Source organism: Malania oleifera, chromosome 13 (genome assembly GCF_029873635.1).
Source record: "Malania oleifera isolate guangnan ecotype guangnan chromosome 13, ASM2987363v1, whole genome shotgun sequence".
Lineage (NCBI taxonomy): Eukaryota > Viridiplantae > Streptophyta > Magnoliopsida > Santalales > Ximeniaceae > Malania > Malania oleifera.
The window spans coordinates 49229696-49246081 of record NC_080429.1 but is presented as its reverse complement, the minus strand read 5'-3'; the positions used below and the strand labels follow the sequence as shown (position 1 = coordinate 49246081).

The 16386-nt window shown below is 35.3% G+C and overlaps 1 protein-coding gene across 1 annotated transcript; it reads right to left on the bottom strand.

Annotated features, from left to right (window-relative positions):
• Positions 1-761: 761 nt before the first annotated feature.
• On the bottom strand, positions 762-4555 carry LOC131146774 (cyclic dof factor 3-like). The gene is made up of 2 exons (XM_058096553.1): positions 4187-4555; positions 762-2567 (listed from the first exon to the last, which is right to left on the bottom strand). The coding sequence occupies exons 1-2, from the start codon at positions 4397-4399 to the stop codon at positions 1338-1340; spliced, it is 1443 nt and encodes a 480-aa protein (XP_057952536.1). The 5' UTR covers positions 4400-4555; the 3' UTR covers positions 762-1337.
• Between the last annotated feature and the right edge of the window lie 11831 nt (positions 4556-16386).

Genomic DNA, 16386 nt, shown 5'->3' with positions numbered 1-16386 from the left:
AATTTTTTTATTGAGTTGGCTTCTCAAGGAAGCATGGCAGCTGCTGCCTTGCATTTTCCCAAAGGTCTCACGCACACCAGCTACCCCTTCATCTCCTTTTCTCCTTTGTTTTTTTGTTTACTTGCAGCAGCAAGGGGTTCCTTAGTTTTTTCTCTATTTTTTTGTTTTTCACTCACGTCTGTAGCTCCAGCACCTCACTCCAGCAACTGCACCAGTCGTCTTCTTTGCTGTAACAACTTGTTGTTGCTGTTCCGGTTGTGTACTTACAACATATTGGTATTTCTCTGATTGTGCTCATTTTGATTGGTTCTTTGGAACTTTGTTCGGAATATTTGGTGAAACATTTCCAACTTACTACATTAGTATACATTCTTGTGTATTTGTACGGCTTATGCCTTTTGTATCCACTTTGTACAACATATTTGGTGATAGTGGATTTGGACCGCCGTGCCTCGTGGACATACCTCAACATTTGAAGGAACCACGTTAAATTTCTTGTGTCTTATTTTTTATTTATCATTTGCATTATTCAATTGATTTACTTGTGGAAATTGTTCGTATATAAATTTTTTCCCAACAAACATGTCATGTGTTCGTGCTTTTTCATGTGTTTAAAGAAAATCTTATGTTAGAGTTCTATTTTATTCCCACCATCTCTCCCATGCTATTTTAAATTATATGTAATTGCATTACGGCTTTACTGGGAAAAAAACGAAAAATAAAATAGAGAGGAAGAAAATGGAAGAAAAACATCATTGGAGTGTCCAAGAAGAACAAATACTCAACCCTTTTGGTGTTGATGAGACAACTGCATTCAAGATTTTACATAATATTTTCCCCTCTTTGAAAAGTTGAGGGCTACCCATCTCTCCAAAACTCAAAACATATAAATGCAGCAATCCTCTTATTGCAGAACACCCAGAAGAAAATGCTCATACAGATCCATTCCAGGTTTAGGTTTTAGACTTCATCATATTACATGTGGGTTTTAGTAGATCCATCACACTTCCCCCCACCCAAACCACCACTTATTTTATGTCAGTATATAAAAAAGAGGCATGTACATACTCAAACTCACTAATAGAACTAAGATGGTATGGCTTTCACCAACACAAGAAGATTGAAACAAGTCTCTACTTGAGCTTCTATAATAGGAACTCTCCCCATAGAGAAAAACCAAGGATCAGCTGAACTCCCAATCTTCTTCTGTGATGTTGTGGTCGTAAAATTTTTTCAACATGAATATAGGACCTATCTTGGGTGAATAAACACGGTTATGAGAAGTTCAATAGTGTTTCGTGTACCAAAATGAAACTCCTGTCCTATAAGGTGTGTGATTAGGAGCTCTCACGGAAGTTGAGGGATCTAGACAAGGCAGCGGGATTTGCCTGCAATGCTGGAGAGCTTTCATGTATATGATTCTTCTTGTCAGCCTTACGGTCAAAGGGCTTAAAAAGCCCTTCCTTGCAGATTGATTCATTTTTAATTCCCAATGTTGCCCATATAGAACTCTTTGCAGCTTCATCAGGATCATCAATCCTCAAAGTTTTAGGAACCCAAATATTTCTCTCTGAAATCTTTTGCTTTGGTGATTCCTCTTCCTCTGAATTGCGCTTGAGCGTGTTCCCATCCCTAGAATGTTTCCCCAAGGTTGGAGAATTTGTACCAGAGGTTGAAACATTTTGGTCTGGGAATGAAGCTGGGGGAGACAACCAAGGAGTGCTCCAAGTGCTCGGGAGAGTAGAATTCCAGTAATTTGCAGGATAGAACATGGGAAATGCAGGATGACAGAAGGCCAGTGGGGGGACTGCAGCATTCCACGGATAAGGCCAAGCGACTCCAGGGAGAGTGGGGAAGCCATGAAAGTTTTGTGCTATTGGCTCTTGAGTGTGATTCTTTCCTCCATCCTCTGTTGAATTTAAACCATTGATAGAAGCATCACCATTTTCGCCAACTTTGCGCGGAAGTGGAATCTCTGGCTGTTCAGGTTTATGAAGCTCATTTTGCACACCGTTCCATATTGTTTTGCTCGCAATATTTAAAACAGAAGCCATGGATTCCGAAAGGGATGCATCCGAATTGAATTTGAGCACCATGCCATTTCTTTTAAATTTGGGGGAATGAATTCCATTCTGGGTATCAATTTGAGCCGTCTGGAGAGCTTCAGAGATGGAGATCTGACAATAATGTGAGGCAGAGTTCTTGTTCTTGCGACGGCCAGCTCCCACAGGCACATTCCTCATCGTACCACCATCCGTCCAATATCTTTGACAACTTTTGCAGAAATGACGGGGTTGCTTGACATTGTAATTGTTGTAGTAGCAAAACTTTGTTTCCACGCTATTACAGCGAGGGCATGGGAGTATTTTGTCTATTTTTTTAAGACTTTTCTCCAGGGGGTTATTTGCTTTACCATCTTTCTCGGTCTTGGAAGCCTTTGATGCTGCATTTTGCTCATCAATAGAAGGTGCGCTCGGGTTCTCGTTAAGCCCCAATGATGTTTGTGGATTCATAGATTCTTCTGAAGTATGAGGTGGGGCATCAGTGGGTTTTCCTGCTTGAACATCCTGAAATTTGAAAAGAAATTTGTTTGATTAACAGGTTTTAAAAGTCATGAACTCAAAAATAAAGAAATAAGAGAAAAGCCAGAAGGGAAAATCAAATTCAAAAAACTTTATTTCATGAGCATCAACCTTTTCATCCTTTCATGTAAAGATAATATTAATTTTCTCACCTCTTCTAAATTCTTCTCTGTTTGTGCTATGCTTTTTAAGATGTGAATAACAAATCACAAAAAAAAAATACGCTACCTACCATTGACATCATCTAAACTTATTGAACTTTCAAGCAGAAATTTTCAAAGCTCTGCAATAAACATATCCAAATGCCAATATTGATAATAAAATTCTAAATGTCAAAAGGAGTTCTCAATAAAGGTGAAAAGCTAAGCATAAGCAGATATAGTGAACAAACAAAATTCTCAAATCTAGATTCTATTCTGTATAAATTAGTATGCCAAATGTAAAGCACAAATTTCATTATCTTTCATCTGGATCTAGGGAATTACAAGTAAAAAGGTTGCAGCATATCTAATTATTTCTTATCTTCCTCTCCTTTTAATTTAGCTCTTTCTCATCCACAAGCAGAAATCTTTAATATTTCAAGATGTAAAATGCAGAGCATCAGAAAAAAGTTAAAACTTTAGTACTGAATGGCCCTTTCGGAAGATCATATAACAAGTACAAATGGAAAACAATCAGGGAAGGCATGAATTAATGGTAATTTAGAAATAAAATTTGATGAAATTGAACGAACAAACTAATGTAAAGAACAACTCCTGATCTCTCAAACCATAAACTTGGACGGTTACGAATTGCAAAAGTAAAAATAAAAAAAATAAAAAAACTGAACAGGAATCTTATGTGCTAAACCATGGAAGAATAAGGGGACATCAGATCATCCATTTTCTAGAAAAAAATAATAATTAATTTACAGAGACGCTGGTTTTGTAATATCATTTGTGATGGGAAATATCAACAAATCAGATTATCAAAATCGTAAAAATTAGAACAGGAAGTAAAAAATAAGTAAAATAACAGCGATTAGGGAGAGGAAAACGATTAATCGTGAGATGATAGAAGTGGGTAGGGTTTTGGAAAATTAATCCACTTAGGAATTTACTCATAAATTTCAAAGCTAATCTGACACACTAGCAGAAAATTTAAGTAATAAAAAAAAAAAAAAATGGACGGAAGAAAATTTATGAAAGTCAAAATTTAGGCTTATTGCATCAACTATTTGACTTGGTTGAAGGGATTTATCGCTCCTCTCCCTCCCTCTTTAACCGCTGCCAAAAAAAAAAAAAAAAAACCAAAATAATCAACACAATGCTTAGAGTTCAAAAGTTTTATTCTTTTCTTCCCCTCACTTTTCTAGGGAAAAACAGAAGGTAAAGAAAAGAAAAGATGAAAGGGAAGAAGAAAAAAGGGCAAAAAGAATGTCAAATAGCTTCGAAACGCGAAAGCCCAAAACAACCTCCATATCCTCCACTGTGCCAGACAAATAGAAATTTGAGAAAGTAGGGTTGACCCATCACTTCTTATGCTATTCGAGTAAATGGGTGGCTCATTGAATTTTCAGATTATATAAACACCACAAAACCTTCTTCCGTAAATCAATCATATACCTTCTCTTCTTCTAACTCCTCTGTTGCTTCACTCTGCGTTCCACTCTCTTTCTTCTTCTCCTCGGAAGACAAATCATTATCAGAATTTTCAGCAGCAGTAGCGCCAGAAGTGTCGGTAGAGTCGTCGCCAGAGACGACCTGGGACTCGCCCGTGGCCGACCAGGGAATTGTCCTACCAAACAGCTTAATTGATGGGTCTTGCGTTTCTAGCATTTTCTCCCTCCAGAAAACGCGAGGAAAGTCGCCAACGAGAAAAAGGTAATCGAACGAGCGAGTGTTGAGCAGGGGCGCTAGCGTAACCGGCGGCGGGCTGCGGCGGACGGCGTGTTTTGGGCTTATATCGGTGGTGGGATCGGTTGGCAGTGCTGTGAACTCCGATTTTGATCCGCTTAAACGAGGCTGGGGTGCCACGTCAGAAAGAGAAAGTGATTGTGAACCACAAATTTTTGTGGTTCCGAGATCTTTTCCCATCTCTTTTGATTCTGGGTTCACGGAGATTTGGTGCACTCGGCCCATTCCCGGTTCGCTTTTGACCTTTTGCTTTTTTTAATTGGGCAAATCCAAATCCTCAGTGCCTACTGCCAACCAAATTGGTTCGGATGATGACGTGCCAAACCGATACTAGGGCAAATTAGGATAAAATTGTCAAGACAAGCTACTGTCGGTTGTTTTGGATTCAGATGTGGCCAATAATTTCCCGCCACTTCTTAGCTAGCGAATGGCAGGCTTTCTTGTGTCATAAAGTAATGCTATTTAATGTTGTAGACTTTTATTCAACAAGTCTCCTTTTCAATTGGCTGCATCCAAAAAGGTTATTGCTAAATGTTCACCGATGCCAAGAAAAATATTTAGAGATAAAGCTTCCACTTGTAAGACAAGGGGAGGTTGGAACAAGTTTGAGAAATAAAAATATGTGTGTTCTTATTTATGATTTTCTTAACTTTCTCTTTCCCTAGAACTATTTAAATGGGTTCTAAGTTTCATTTCTATGAACTTATAATGTTCTCATGATTTCATTAGGGATAAATTTGTAACATCTTATGGTTTAAGTTTGTTATATTATTTTTCTATTTTGAAAATTTGTTTTTCATCTACTAGTTTAAAGAAAATTTGGGCACCATCCATAACAATCCCCCAAGCTTTCCAATTTATAGTTTGAAAATATATTTGCATTCTCTTTTTCTAAAAGGTATAGTTGTGTCCACAAAAGATTGATGACCTAGTTGAAGATTGTCCCTTTCCAAAGGAAGCTACGCTTAAGTGAGCCATTAGATCTTTCTATAACTACTTGTTAGGATTTGTTATAACCTCGTTCTGATACCAATTGAAAAGTAAGGTGTAATCTCAAAAGGAGGGGTGACTTGGATTTTAAATTTTCTTTTAAATCTTTTTAATGGATTCTTAACTTCTTGTTCATTTTTCAAACTTTCAGTAAAAGCTTATTTCTTCATTCAATTAACAACCATATAATCATTCAATCATCCAAGTAATCAATCAACCAAACCAATAAATCACAATTTGTAAGTAAACAACCAAACCAAGATTAAAACATATAACACTTTGGGTAATGTAAGAACTTGAGATGATATATTTGTTTATATAAGTCCTATGGATACAAATTTGAACCAAGCCCTTTAGTGAATGATAATTTATGCTCGTTGATATGGATTTGATTCTTTAATATGATTTTCAATAAACGATTCACAAACATACTTCTTCCCAATGTTCAGCTTTTAAATAAACTTTCAGTTTAATAAGTTAAGGATGATCAACTAACGTAGTTCCTTTCGGTTTCTGCAATCAATGCCGATCAAAGAAAAACAAATTATCTTCCGGTCTATTTAACAACTAAACACTCAAAATTCATAGTTTTCTAAAGCATCCACCCAATTTATAAACTTTGCTGAAAAGTAAAGAGTAGGGAAGAGAGAGTGAGACCGAGATTTTTACGAGGTTCGGCTTATACTCAACCTACGTTCTTGCCTTTGGCAAACCTGTTGGCCTAACAAGACTTACAATTTCTATTTTGATGATAACAAATCATGATATATTTAATATGATTTATTTCAAGTGAAAGATTTTTAGAAAGAAAGCAAAACTTAAAGATAAGTGACAAAGCTTAGAGAGAGTTCAAAGCTCAAAAGGATGATAAAGTTTATGGAGAAAATACTATTCAAAAAGATCAAGAAAGAAGGAAGCTCAAAAATGATAGAAGAACAAGGACTTACTTGAAGATTAATAGAATTTGTTTTTAAGGATGTTTGTATGTAAGTACTTTAAGTAAACTCCAAATATAAACTGAATTGAAACTCTCATAAAATCAAAAGAAACTTAGAAATAAAGCTTTAAGTAAAACCCTAAAGTATGATTTTCAAATAAAAAAAAAGAAGGGTTTAAAAAATAAAGTTTTTTTTTTCTAAAAAAGAAGGGCTAGGCGATTGCCCAAATTAAATGAATATTTTCAAAGAGGTAGTAGGGTGCCAAGCAACTTCCTGAGCACAGCTAGGCGCCTGGCAGGTCATGTGATACCCCATGGATGAAAAGACTTAAAAAGATTAGGTGTTACTACTCATATCAACAAGGTGAACCTTTCTTTTCGGGAGCTTTCCCATAAGAACTCCATAGTTAAGCATGCTTGGCTTGGAGCAATCTTGGGATGGGTGACCACCTGAGAAGTTTTCTCAGGAAATGTGTGAGTGAGGACAAAACACACTGAAAAGGACACGTGTTAGTTTGTGGGGTTAGTCATTAGTCCGATAAGGCTCGCCTCCCTTGTTGTCTGGTCCATGTGGAGGAGGAGAGATGCAGTGCTCCCTGGTAGACATAGGTTGGGGCGTTACAAATGGTATCAGAGCCAACACCCAGCCGGAAGTGTGATGAGATTCGCATCGCCTGGGTTTGGAAATGTGGGTTCGCAACGAGAATGTTGCGTTCTATATGTGGGGGAGAATTTGATACGCCATGGATGAAAAGACTTAAAAAGATTAGATGTTACTACCCATATCAACAAGGTGCACCTTTCTTTTCGAGAGTTTTCCCATAAGAACTCTATAGTCAAGCGTGCTTGGCTTGGAGCAATCTTGGGATGGGTGACCACCTGGGAAGTTTTCTCAAGAAGTGTGTGAGTGAGGACAAAACATACTGAAAAGGACACGTGTTGGTTTATGGGGCCAGTTATTAGTCCGATAAGGCTCGCCTCCCCTGTTGTCTGGTCTAGGTGGAGGAGGAGAGATGCAGTGCTCTCTGGCAGACCCAGGTTGGGGCATTACAGGTCATGCTAGGCGACTACTTGGGTTCTGGCAGGCAACTTCCAATATTTTGTGTTTTAAAATTCCACTATGGCAGGTGATTGCCACTCGAACGTTTGTTTAAAAAATTCCAACATGAAGATTTTTTAAATGAATTTCTTGGGCACTATTATTTTAAAAAATTTGGAGATTACTCCAAGGAAACTTGGGGGGCAAGAAATTACTTTTAAACATCTATAAATAGCCCCAAACTTCAAAAAATTTTACACCAAAAAATTTTCCACCAATCAAAGTTCTCAAAAAGCTCTCAAACTCTCTTGTGTTCATCCTACTTCAACTACTGAGTTACTGCTGATTTAAACTCTGAAGAAAAGCCTTGAAATTCTGAATCTCTCAATACTTGGAAGATATTTGATGATCTAAATTCAGTATTGAGCTTCAATCCTTTTATATTTGATTTACTTTGAAGTATTCTTGTGCTGAATGTTGTACTAGCTTACTCTGCTGTGAGAGAGTATCTTGTATATAAACTTTTCTCTATATTGGTTCTTGTTTATAAACGATTCAAGGTTGTAGAATCGTTGGACCGAATGAGGGAATATCGTTTGGAGAGGCTGGCTTTAGCCTAAAGGAAGGAGTGATTGTAATTGGTATTGTTCCACCCATCAATTGAACTGAACTAGTGAATCCTTTGGTGGTTTGTCAAAGGTGAGAACGTAGGCTGGGTATAAGCCGAACCTCGTAAAACCTTGTGTCTCTATCTTTTTCCTTACTCTTTATTTTTCAGCAATACTTACAACTTGCGTGTATGCTTTAAATTGTTAAATTTTGAGTGTATGATTGTTAAATAGATCGGATGATAATTCGTTTTGGCTTGATCAACATTTATTGCGGAAACTGAAAAGAACTACATTGGTTGATCATCCTAAACTTATTAATCTGAAAGTTTGTTTAAAAACTAAACACAAAGAAGAAGTGTGAGTTTGGAATAACACAGGGCTTACATAAATTCATTGTGCTTTACAATTTATTATAATGTTATTGATACAAAGATCAATATTTTGATTATCTTGTTGATTGGTTGTGGTTGAATTGATTTTCTATTTACTTGTTGTGATTGTTGATATAAAATAAAGTATTAAAATTGAAATAATTTTAAAAAATCCAATTCATCCCCCCTCTTGAGAAGCTATCCTAATTTCAATTGGTATCAAAACCTAGTTATAGCAAATTCCTAACAAGAAGTTATAAAAAGATCTAAATGACAAACATAGGGGTAGCTCCTTTTGGAGAGGGCCAATCCTCAACTCGTCCACAAATCTTTTGTAGACACAACTACACCTTTTGGAAAAAGAGAATGCAAATCTACCTCCAACACATGGATTGGAAAGCATGTGAAGTAGTCATGGATGGAGACCTTATTCCCACTAAAATAGTAAATGGAAAACAAATTCCAAAATAGAAAAAGGATATGATTGATTCAGATTATAAAATGTTTCAAATAAATTCAAGTGCCATAAATGCTCTATATTGTGCTTTAGACACTAACGAATTTAATAGGGTCATGGCTTGTAAGATGGAAAAAGAAATATGGGATAAACTAGAAGTTACATATGAATGAACTATTGATGTCAGGGACAATAGGATAGACATGTTAACAAGCGAATATGAAGCATTCAAGATGAATCCAGATGAAACCATATCAAGTATGTACACAAGATTCACCCACATAATCAATTCCTTAAGTGCATTAGGAAAAACTTATACTACTTACAAAATGATTAGGAAACTTTTAAGAGGCCTTCCCTCCATATGGGAACCAAAGGCTACGATAATTACCGAAGGAAGAAACCTTAAGACCACTTCCTTAGATGAACTCATAGGTTCACTCCTTACCTATGGAATAGCTCTAAAAGAAAGAAATCCTGAACCAAAGTATAAGAAATCTATTGCACTAAAAGCATCAAGCCACAGCTCAAGTGAAGAAGAAAGTGAAACAAGTGACTTAGATCAAGATGAATTAGCATTCATCACTAAGAGACTAGGAAAGTTTTATAGAAGGAATAAAAGATTTCCTAGAAAGTTCAACAAAAGGAAAATTGAAAAAGGAGAATCAAGTAGAAAAGAAAATAAAAGTAAAAATGAACCTCCTATATGCTATCACTGTAAGAAACTAGGGCATATCAAATCGGGCTGCCCATTGCTCAAGAAAGACAAGAAGAAAAAAAAGGAAGCTATGTAGGCTACCTGAGATGATTCAAGATCCAGCGAAACGGAAAACGAATCAAGTGGACAAGAGATGGAAAACATATGCTTCATGACGAATGATGAAGAGGTAAATTCCTACTTCTCTTCAACAGAATCTTGTAATGATACTTGTGACGAGTCATGTGATAGTATGCCCTCATGCAAGGAATTACAAACTGAATTGTTTTCACTACATAAAAGATTCATAAAAATTTCCAAAAGAAATATAACCTTGAAGGATCAAAATAAAGAACTATTGAAGCAATTTGAATCATTCAAAACCATTGAAAAAGAAAAAGATTCTTGTATTGAGAAGTTAGAGGAGGAAGTAAGTAAAGTAACTCAAGAATTAAGAAAAACTCATAAAGAAAACTTGAATAAAAAGGATTTAGAAATGAATGAACTTAAGAAGTTAGTAGAGGATAAAGAAAAAATTATATATAACTTTACAAAAGGTAAAGATAATTTTGAAAAAATGATTGGACAGTAAAGGCTACATGGAAAGGAATAGACTATAATGGTAAAACAAATAAAAAGAATAAGAAATTATACATGGGATACTTCGTCAAGGAAGCCAAGCACTATGCTAGCACTTCCTCAAACAACAAACATGAACACACTACTTGCTATATATATAAGACTAAAGTTCACGTAATGTTTGATTGCCCACTAAAAAGGAAGTATGTTAAAGTACAAGGAGATTGGAAAGTTAATAATGGAACTAACAACAAAACGAAGAAAATCAAAAGGATTTGGGTTCCAAAGACTAACACAATGAATCATCCATTGTAGGTATGTTTTAGGACAACATCATCAACGGACAAGTGGTACTTGGACATCGGGTGTTTAAGACACATGACCGATGATAAGACCAAGTTTACCTCCCTAAGACAAAAGGATGGATGATATGTCACCTTTGGCGATAATGCCAAAGGTTAGATCATTGGCATCAGGAGAATAGGTAACGAACCTTCTATTACTATTGATAATGTGTTATTAGTAGAAGGATTAAAACACAATCTTTTAAGTATTAGCCAATTGAGTGACAAAGGGTTTGAAATAACCTTTAAGAAAGAAAAATGTGTTATCCAAAATTCCAAAGAAAATAAAATCTTGTTTATAGCTCATAGGATAAATAATGTTTATTGTATAAACCTTGAGAATCTAATGAATCAAAACGTAACTTGTTTGACAGCCATGAATGAAATAAGTTGGCTATGACATAGGAGATTAGAACATGCTAGCATGGACCTATTAACCAAATTATCAAAGAAAAATCTTGTAAAAAGATTACCAAATACTAAATTCATAAGAAAAGATGTGTGATGCATGCCAAAAAGGAAAACAAGTAAAAACAAGCTTTAAAAAGAAAAAAAGTATATATCTACTAAAATACCCCTAGAACTATCTAGAACCTTAAGCCTAGGAGGAAAACAATATGCTTTTGTAATAGTGGATGATTATTCAAGATTTACTTAGGTATTATTCCTAGCGAATAAAGATGAAGCTTGTGACATGCTAATCACCTTATGTAAGAAATTACAAAATGAAAAGGACTGTAATGTAACAAGTTTTAGAAGTGATCAAGGTAGGGAGTTTAGAAACAAAGAGATTGATAAATTCTGTAATGAATATGGAATAAATCATAATTTCTCAGCACCTAGAACTCCACAACAAAATGGAGTTGTAAAAAAGAAAAAATAGAACCCTACAAGAAGTAGTAAGAATGGAAGCAATTAGGATGCTCTTAGCTTATGCAGCCTATAAGGACTTCAAATTATACCAAATGGACATAAAAAGTGCTTTCTTAAATGGATATATAAATGAAGAAGTATATGCAAAACAACCTCCAGGTTTTGAAAATTCAAAAATCTAGATCATGTATTTAAGCTAACAAAAGCTTGATATGGTTTGAAACAAGCTCCTAGAGCTTGGTATGAAAGGTTAAGCAAGTTTCTAATTCAAAACAAATTTTCAAGAGGAAAGATAGATAGCACTTTATTTATAAAAACCAAAAACAAAGACATGCTTATAGTACAAATTTATGTTGACGATATTATTTTTGGAGCAACTCATGAGGATTTGTGTAATGAATTTGCTAAGTCTATGCAAAAAGAGCTTGAGATGAGCATGATAGGAGAGTTAAATTACTTTCTAGGGTTACAAATCAAACAAGAAAAAAATGGAACTTTCATAAATCAAACTAAATATATTAAAGACTTGTTAAAGAAGTTTGATATGGAAGAAAGTAAACTTATAGGAACTCCCATGAGCACCTCAACTAGTCTTGACAAGGATGAAAAAGGGAAAAAAGTAGATACCAAGCATTACCGAGGCATGATAGGAAGCTTACTTTACTTAACAGCAAGTAGACCAAATATTATGTTAAGCGTATGTGTGCTAGGTTCCAATCGGCTCCTAAGGAATCACACCAAATAGCAGTTAAAAGAATCCTTAGATATCTACTAGGCATACTTGAACTAGGCTTATGGTATCCAAAGGGAATTGAATTTGAAATAATTAGCTATTCCGATGTAGATTTTTCTGGATGCAAGATAGATAGAAAAAGCACAAGTGGAACTTGTCATTTTCTAGGACACTCTTTAGTCTCCTTGTCTTCAAAGAAACAAAACTCTGTGGCATTATCCACAGAAGAAGCAGAATACATAGTAGAAGGAAGTTGTTGTGCCCAAACATTGTATATGAAACAACAACTAAAAGATTTCAAAACTCAATATCAAACTATTCCAATAAAATGTGACAACACAAGTGCCATAAATATTTCAAAAATCCGGTATCTCACTAAAGAACAAAACATATTGATATAAGACATCACTTATTGAGAGATCATGTGCGAAACGAAGATATAATGCTAGAATTTGTGAATACAAATGACCAATTAGCAAACATATTCACAAAACCACTCTCTAAAGAGTGATTCACATTCATTAGAAGAGATTAGGAATGATGCATATGCGAGAAGCAAACTAAACAAATTTTCTACTTGGCAGGCGACTGCCACCTAGGTGCCAGGCGACTGCCAGGTTACTGACTTTTAATTTCTTTGTTTGACAGGCGCTTGCCTTATCTTAGCAAACGACTACCTCACGGCGAGTTGGGTTTAAAACCCTGTTTTATGTCTTTTAATCTTTCATCAGGCGCCTGCTACTTCTCCTCTCTCTGCGAAAATCCTCATTCCTACTCTTTTCCACACAAATTCCTCTTCCAAATCAGCCTGAAACCGTGAATCAAACCTACCCTCCACATCAAATCGCAAATAAAACCTAGGGTTTATCAGCCTTCCTCTTCAAAACAAACATGCCACGGATCAAGTCGGTTGGTAACAAGGGTTCCTCCTCCTCCACAAGGATCAACAATGATGAAGTAGAGAAGTGGCTAGTAACTCCTCACGCTAAGTAACTCTATAGGAATCAAATCGCTTCAGCTGAACCCATTCTAGGTAAAATCCTTGATGTTACATTCTTCAATTCTGATTTTTCAAAAATCATGGACCTTTTTAAGGAAATTGGGTGGGAACGGTTTATTACGTATCAACCAAAAGGATACTATCCAAATGTGGTTCGGATTTTCTATGCTAACATGGAGAGGTTTGAAAATGGGATCAAAACAATTCTTCTAGGGAAAAATATTCATCTTACTCCCATATCTTTGGGAAAAATTCTTCGAGTCAAGCTAGGATATTTTGAGGTTCACATTGCGGAGAAACAATGGATAATGTCCCAAGGATTTACTCTAGAGGAGTTTTTACCCCTAGTCATAACTGATACACCTATCTCCTTTGGGCATCCACCTCTTTACAAACAGCTCAATCTCCAAGCTTTAATCCTGCACAAACTTATTACATATAATATCCTACCACGTTTTGGTTCTCATTATCATATTTCCTTCTTAGATTGTTTTGTTATGTGGTGTATTCTTAAAGGAAAAAAGCTGGATCTTCCAAGTTTACTTCTCAAATGGATCATTATGAAAGTTGATGCCCCTCATGTTATTGTATCATATGCTGGGATGTTAAATATGGTATTTGCCCATTTCAATGTTCTCACACCATCATTTAACTTCACTAGAAAAACCCATTATGATATCTTTTCTGATACTATTCTTAAGCGTATGGGATATAAGCACTCTCCTCAAGGGTGGTTTCATAAGGGACATCGTCACATCTGATCTGTACCACCACCTCAGTCTTCCATGCTAGCCCTTTCAATACAGCTTGACCCAGAAACTCCTTCTTAGTTCGTTCCATTTTTTAATCACTATATGACCTTCAGTGATGGAATGCAATATGGACGTGCTATAGTTAGGGAGAAGGTTTCTACCGTGGAAAATCATTGTTCAAGCTTTGTTTAGTGTGTTGACAAGATTGAGAAACATCTGGCTAGCTCTTCCAAAGGCAAATCTCAGATGGATATCAGCTTTGCTCCATCTAGTGATGATGAATCTGCTGAACAAGCTAGTGAACAAGAAGAAGAAGAACATGAAAGTGGGTCTATGGAAGTTTCTGATTAATGTATTTCATTTATTTGCTATTTAACACTTTTGTCCATGTATTAGTATTTCTGAGTACTTCACCGGCTAGTATTTCTTTGTGTTTGTAAGATCTACAAGTACTTTGTTCTACAACACTTCACTATGTTGTTTTTGTATCACTCTCTTTTCCTTTTTGATTGATGTCCAAAGAGGGAGAGTGTTTGAGAGAAGGAAGTGCAAATATGAAATATGCTATGAGCTTATAAGACTATGAATATGTATGAAATACCTTGTATAAATTCATTGCTTATAAGAATATGAATATATATGGGCTTATAAGACTATGAATATGTATGAACTTGTATGAATTCATTTCTTGTAAGAATATGAATATATATGGGTATGAATTCATTTTGCAAGTAACATGGTTTGTATAAATATTTTTTGTATATCATGCTTGTTGAAAGGGGGAGCCATGAGTATTATTTCCTATTATTATTTTTGCTCTCGATTTGTCATCATCAAAAAGGGGGAGATTATTGGCCTAACAAGGCTTACAATTTTTATTTTAATGATAACAAATCATGATATATTTAATATGGTTTATTTCAAGTGAAAGATTTTCAGGAAGAAAGCAAAGCTTAAAGATAAGTGACAAAGCTTAGAGAGAGTTCAAAGCTCAAAAGGATGATAAAGTTTATGGAAAAAATACTATCCAAAAATATCAAGAAAGAAGAAAGCTCAAAGATGATAGAAGAATAAGGACTTACTTGAAGATCAAAAGAATATGTTTTTAAGGATGTTTGTATGTAAGTACTTCAAGTAAACTCCAAATATAAATTGAATTGAAGCTCTCATAAAATCAAAAGAAACTTAGAAATAAAGCTTTAAGTAAAATCTTAAAGTATGATTTTCAAATCAAGGAAAAGAAGGGTTTAAAAAATAAAGTTTTTTTTTTTTAAAAAAAAATAGAAGGGCCAGGCGACTGCCCAAATTAAATGAATATTTTCAAAGAGGCAGTAGGGTGCCAGGCGACTGCCTGGGTTCTGGTAGGTGACTGCCAGTATTCTATGTTTTAAAATTCTGCTATGGTAGGCGACTACCAGGTCATGACAAGCGACTACCACTCTAACGTTTGTTTAAAAAATTCCAACGGGAAGATTTTTTAAATGGATTTCTTGGGCACTATTATTTTGAAAAATTTGGGGATTACTCCAAAGAAACTTAGGGGGCAAGGAATTACTTTTAAACATCTATAAATAGCCCCAAACTTCAAAAATTTTTACACCAAGAAATTTTCTAGCAATCAAAGTTCTCAAAAAGCTTTCAAACTCTCTTATGTTCATCCTACTTCAACTCTTGGGTTACTGCTAATTTAAACTTTGAAGAAAAGCCTTGAAAGTCTGAATCTCTCAATACTTGGAAGATATTTGATGATCTAAATTCAGTATTGAGCTTCAATCCTTTTATATTTGATTTACTTTGAAGTATTCTTGTGCTGAATGTTGTACTAACTTACTTTGCTGTGAGAGTGTATCTTGTACACAAACTTTTCTCTATCTTGGTTTGTTTATAGATGATTCAAGGTTGTAGAATCATTGAACTGAATGAGGGAATATCGTTCGGAGTGCTAGGCTCTAACCTAAGGGAAGGAGTGATTGTAATCGGTATTGTTCCACCCGTCAACGAAATTGAACTAGTGAATCCTTTGGTGGTTTGCCAAAGGCGAGGACGTAGGCTGGGTATAAGCCGAACCTTGCACCCTTGTGTCTCTCTCTTCTTCCTTACGCTTTATTATTCAGTAATACTTACAACCTGTGTGTATGCTTTAAATTGTTAAATTCTGACTCTATGGTTGTTAAATAGACTAGAGGATAATTCGTTTTTACTTGATCAGCATTGATTGCGGAAACCAAAAGGGACTACGTTGGTTGATCCTCCTAAACTTATTAATCTGAAAGTTTGTTTAAAAACTAAACACAAAGAAGAAGTGTGAGTTTGGAATAACACAGGGCTTACATAAATTTAGCGTGCTTTACAATTTATTACAGGGCTATTGATACAAAGATCAGGATTTTGATTATCTTGTTGATTGGTTGTGGTTAAATTGATATTGTATTTACTTGTTGTGATTGTTGATATAAAACAAAGTATTAAAATTGAAATTTAAAAAAATCCAATTCACCCCCCCTCTTGAGAAGCTATCCTAATTTC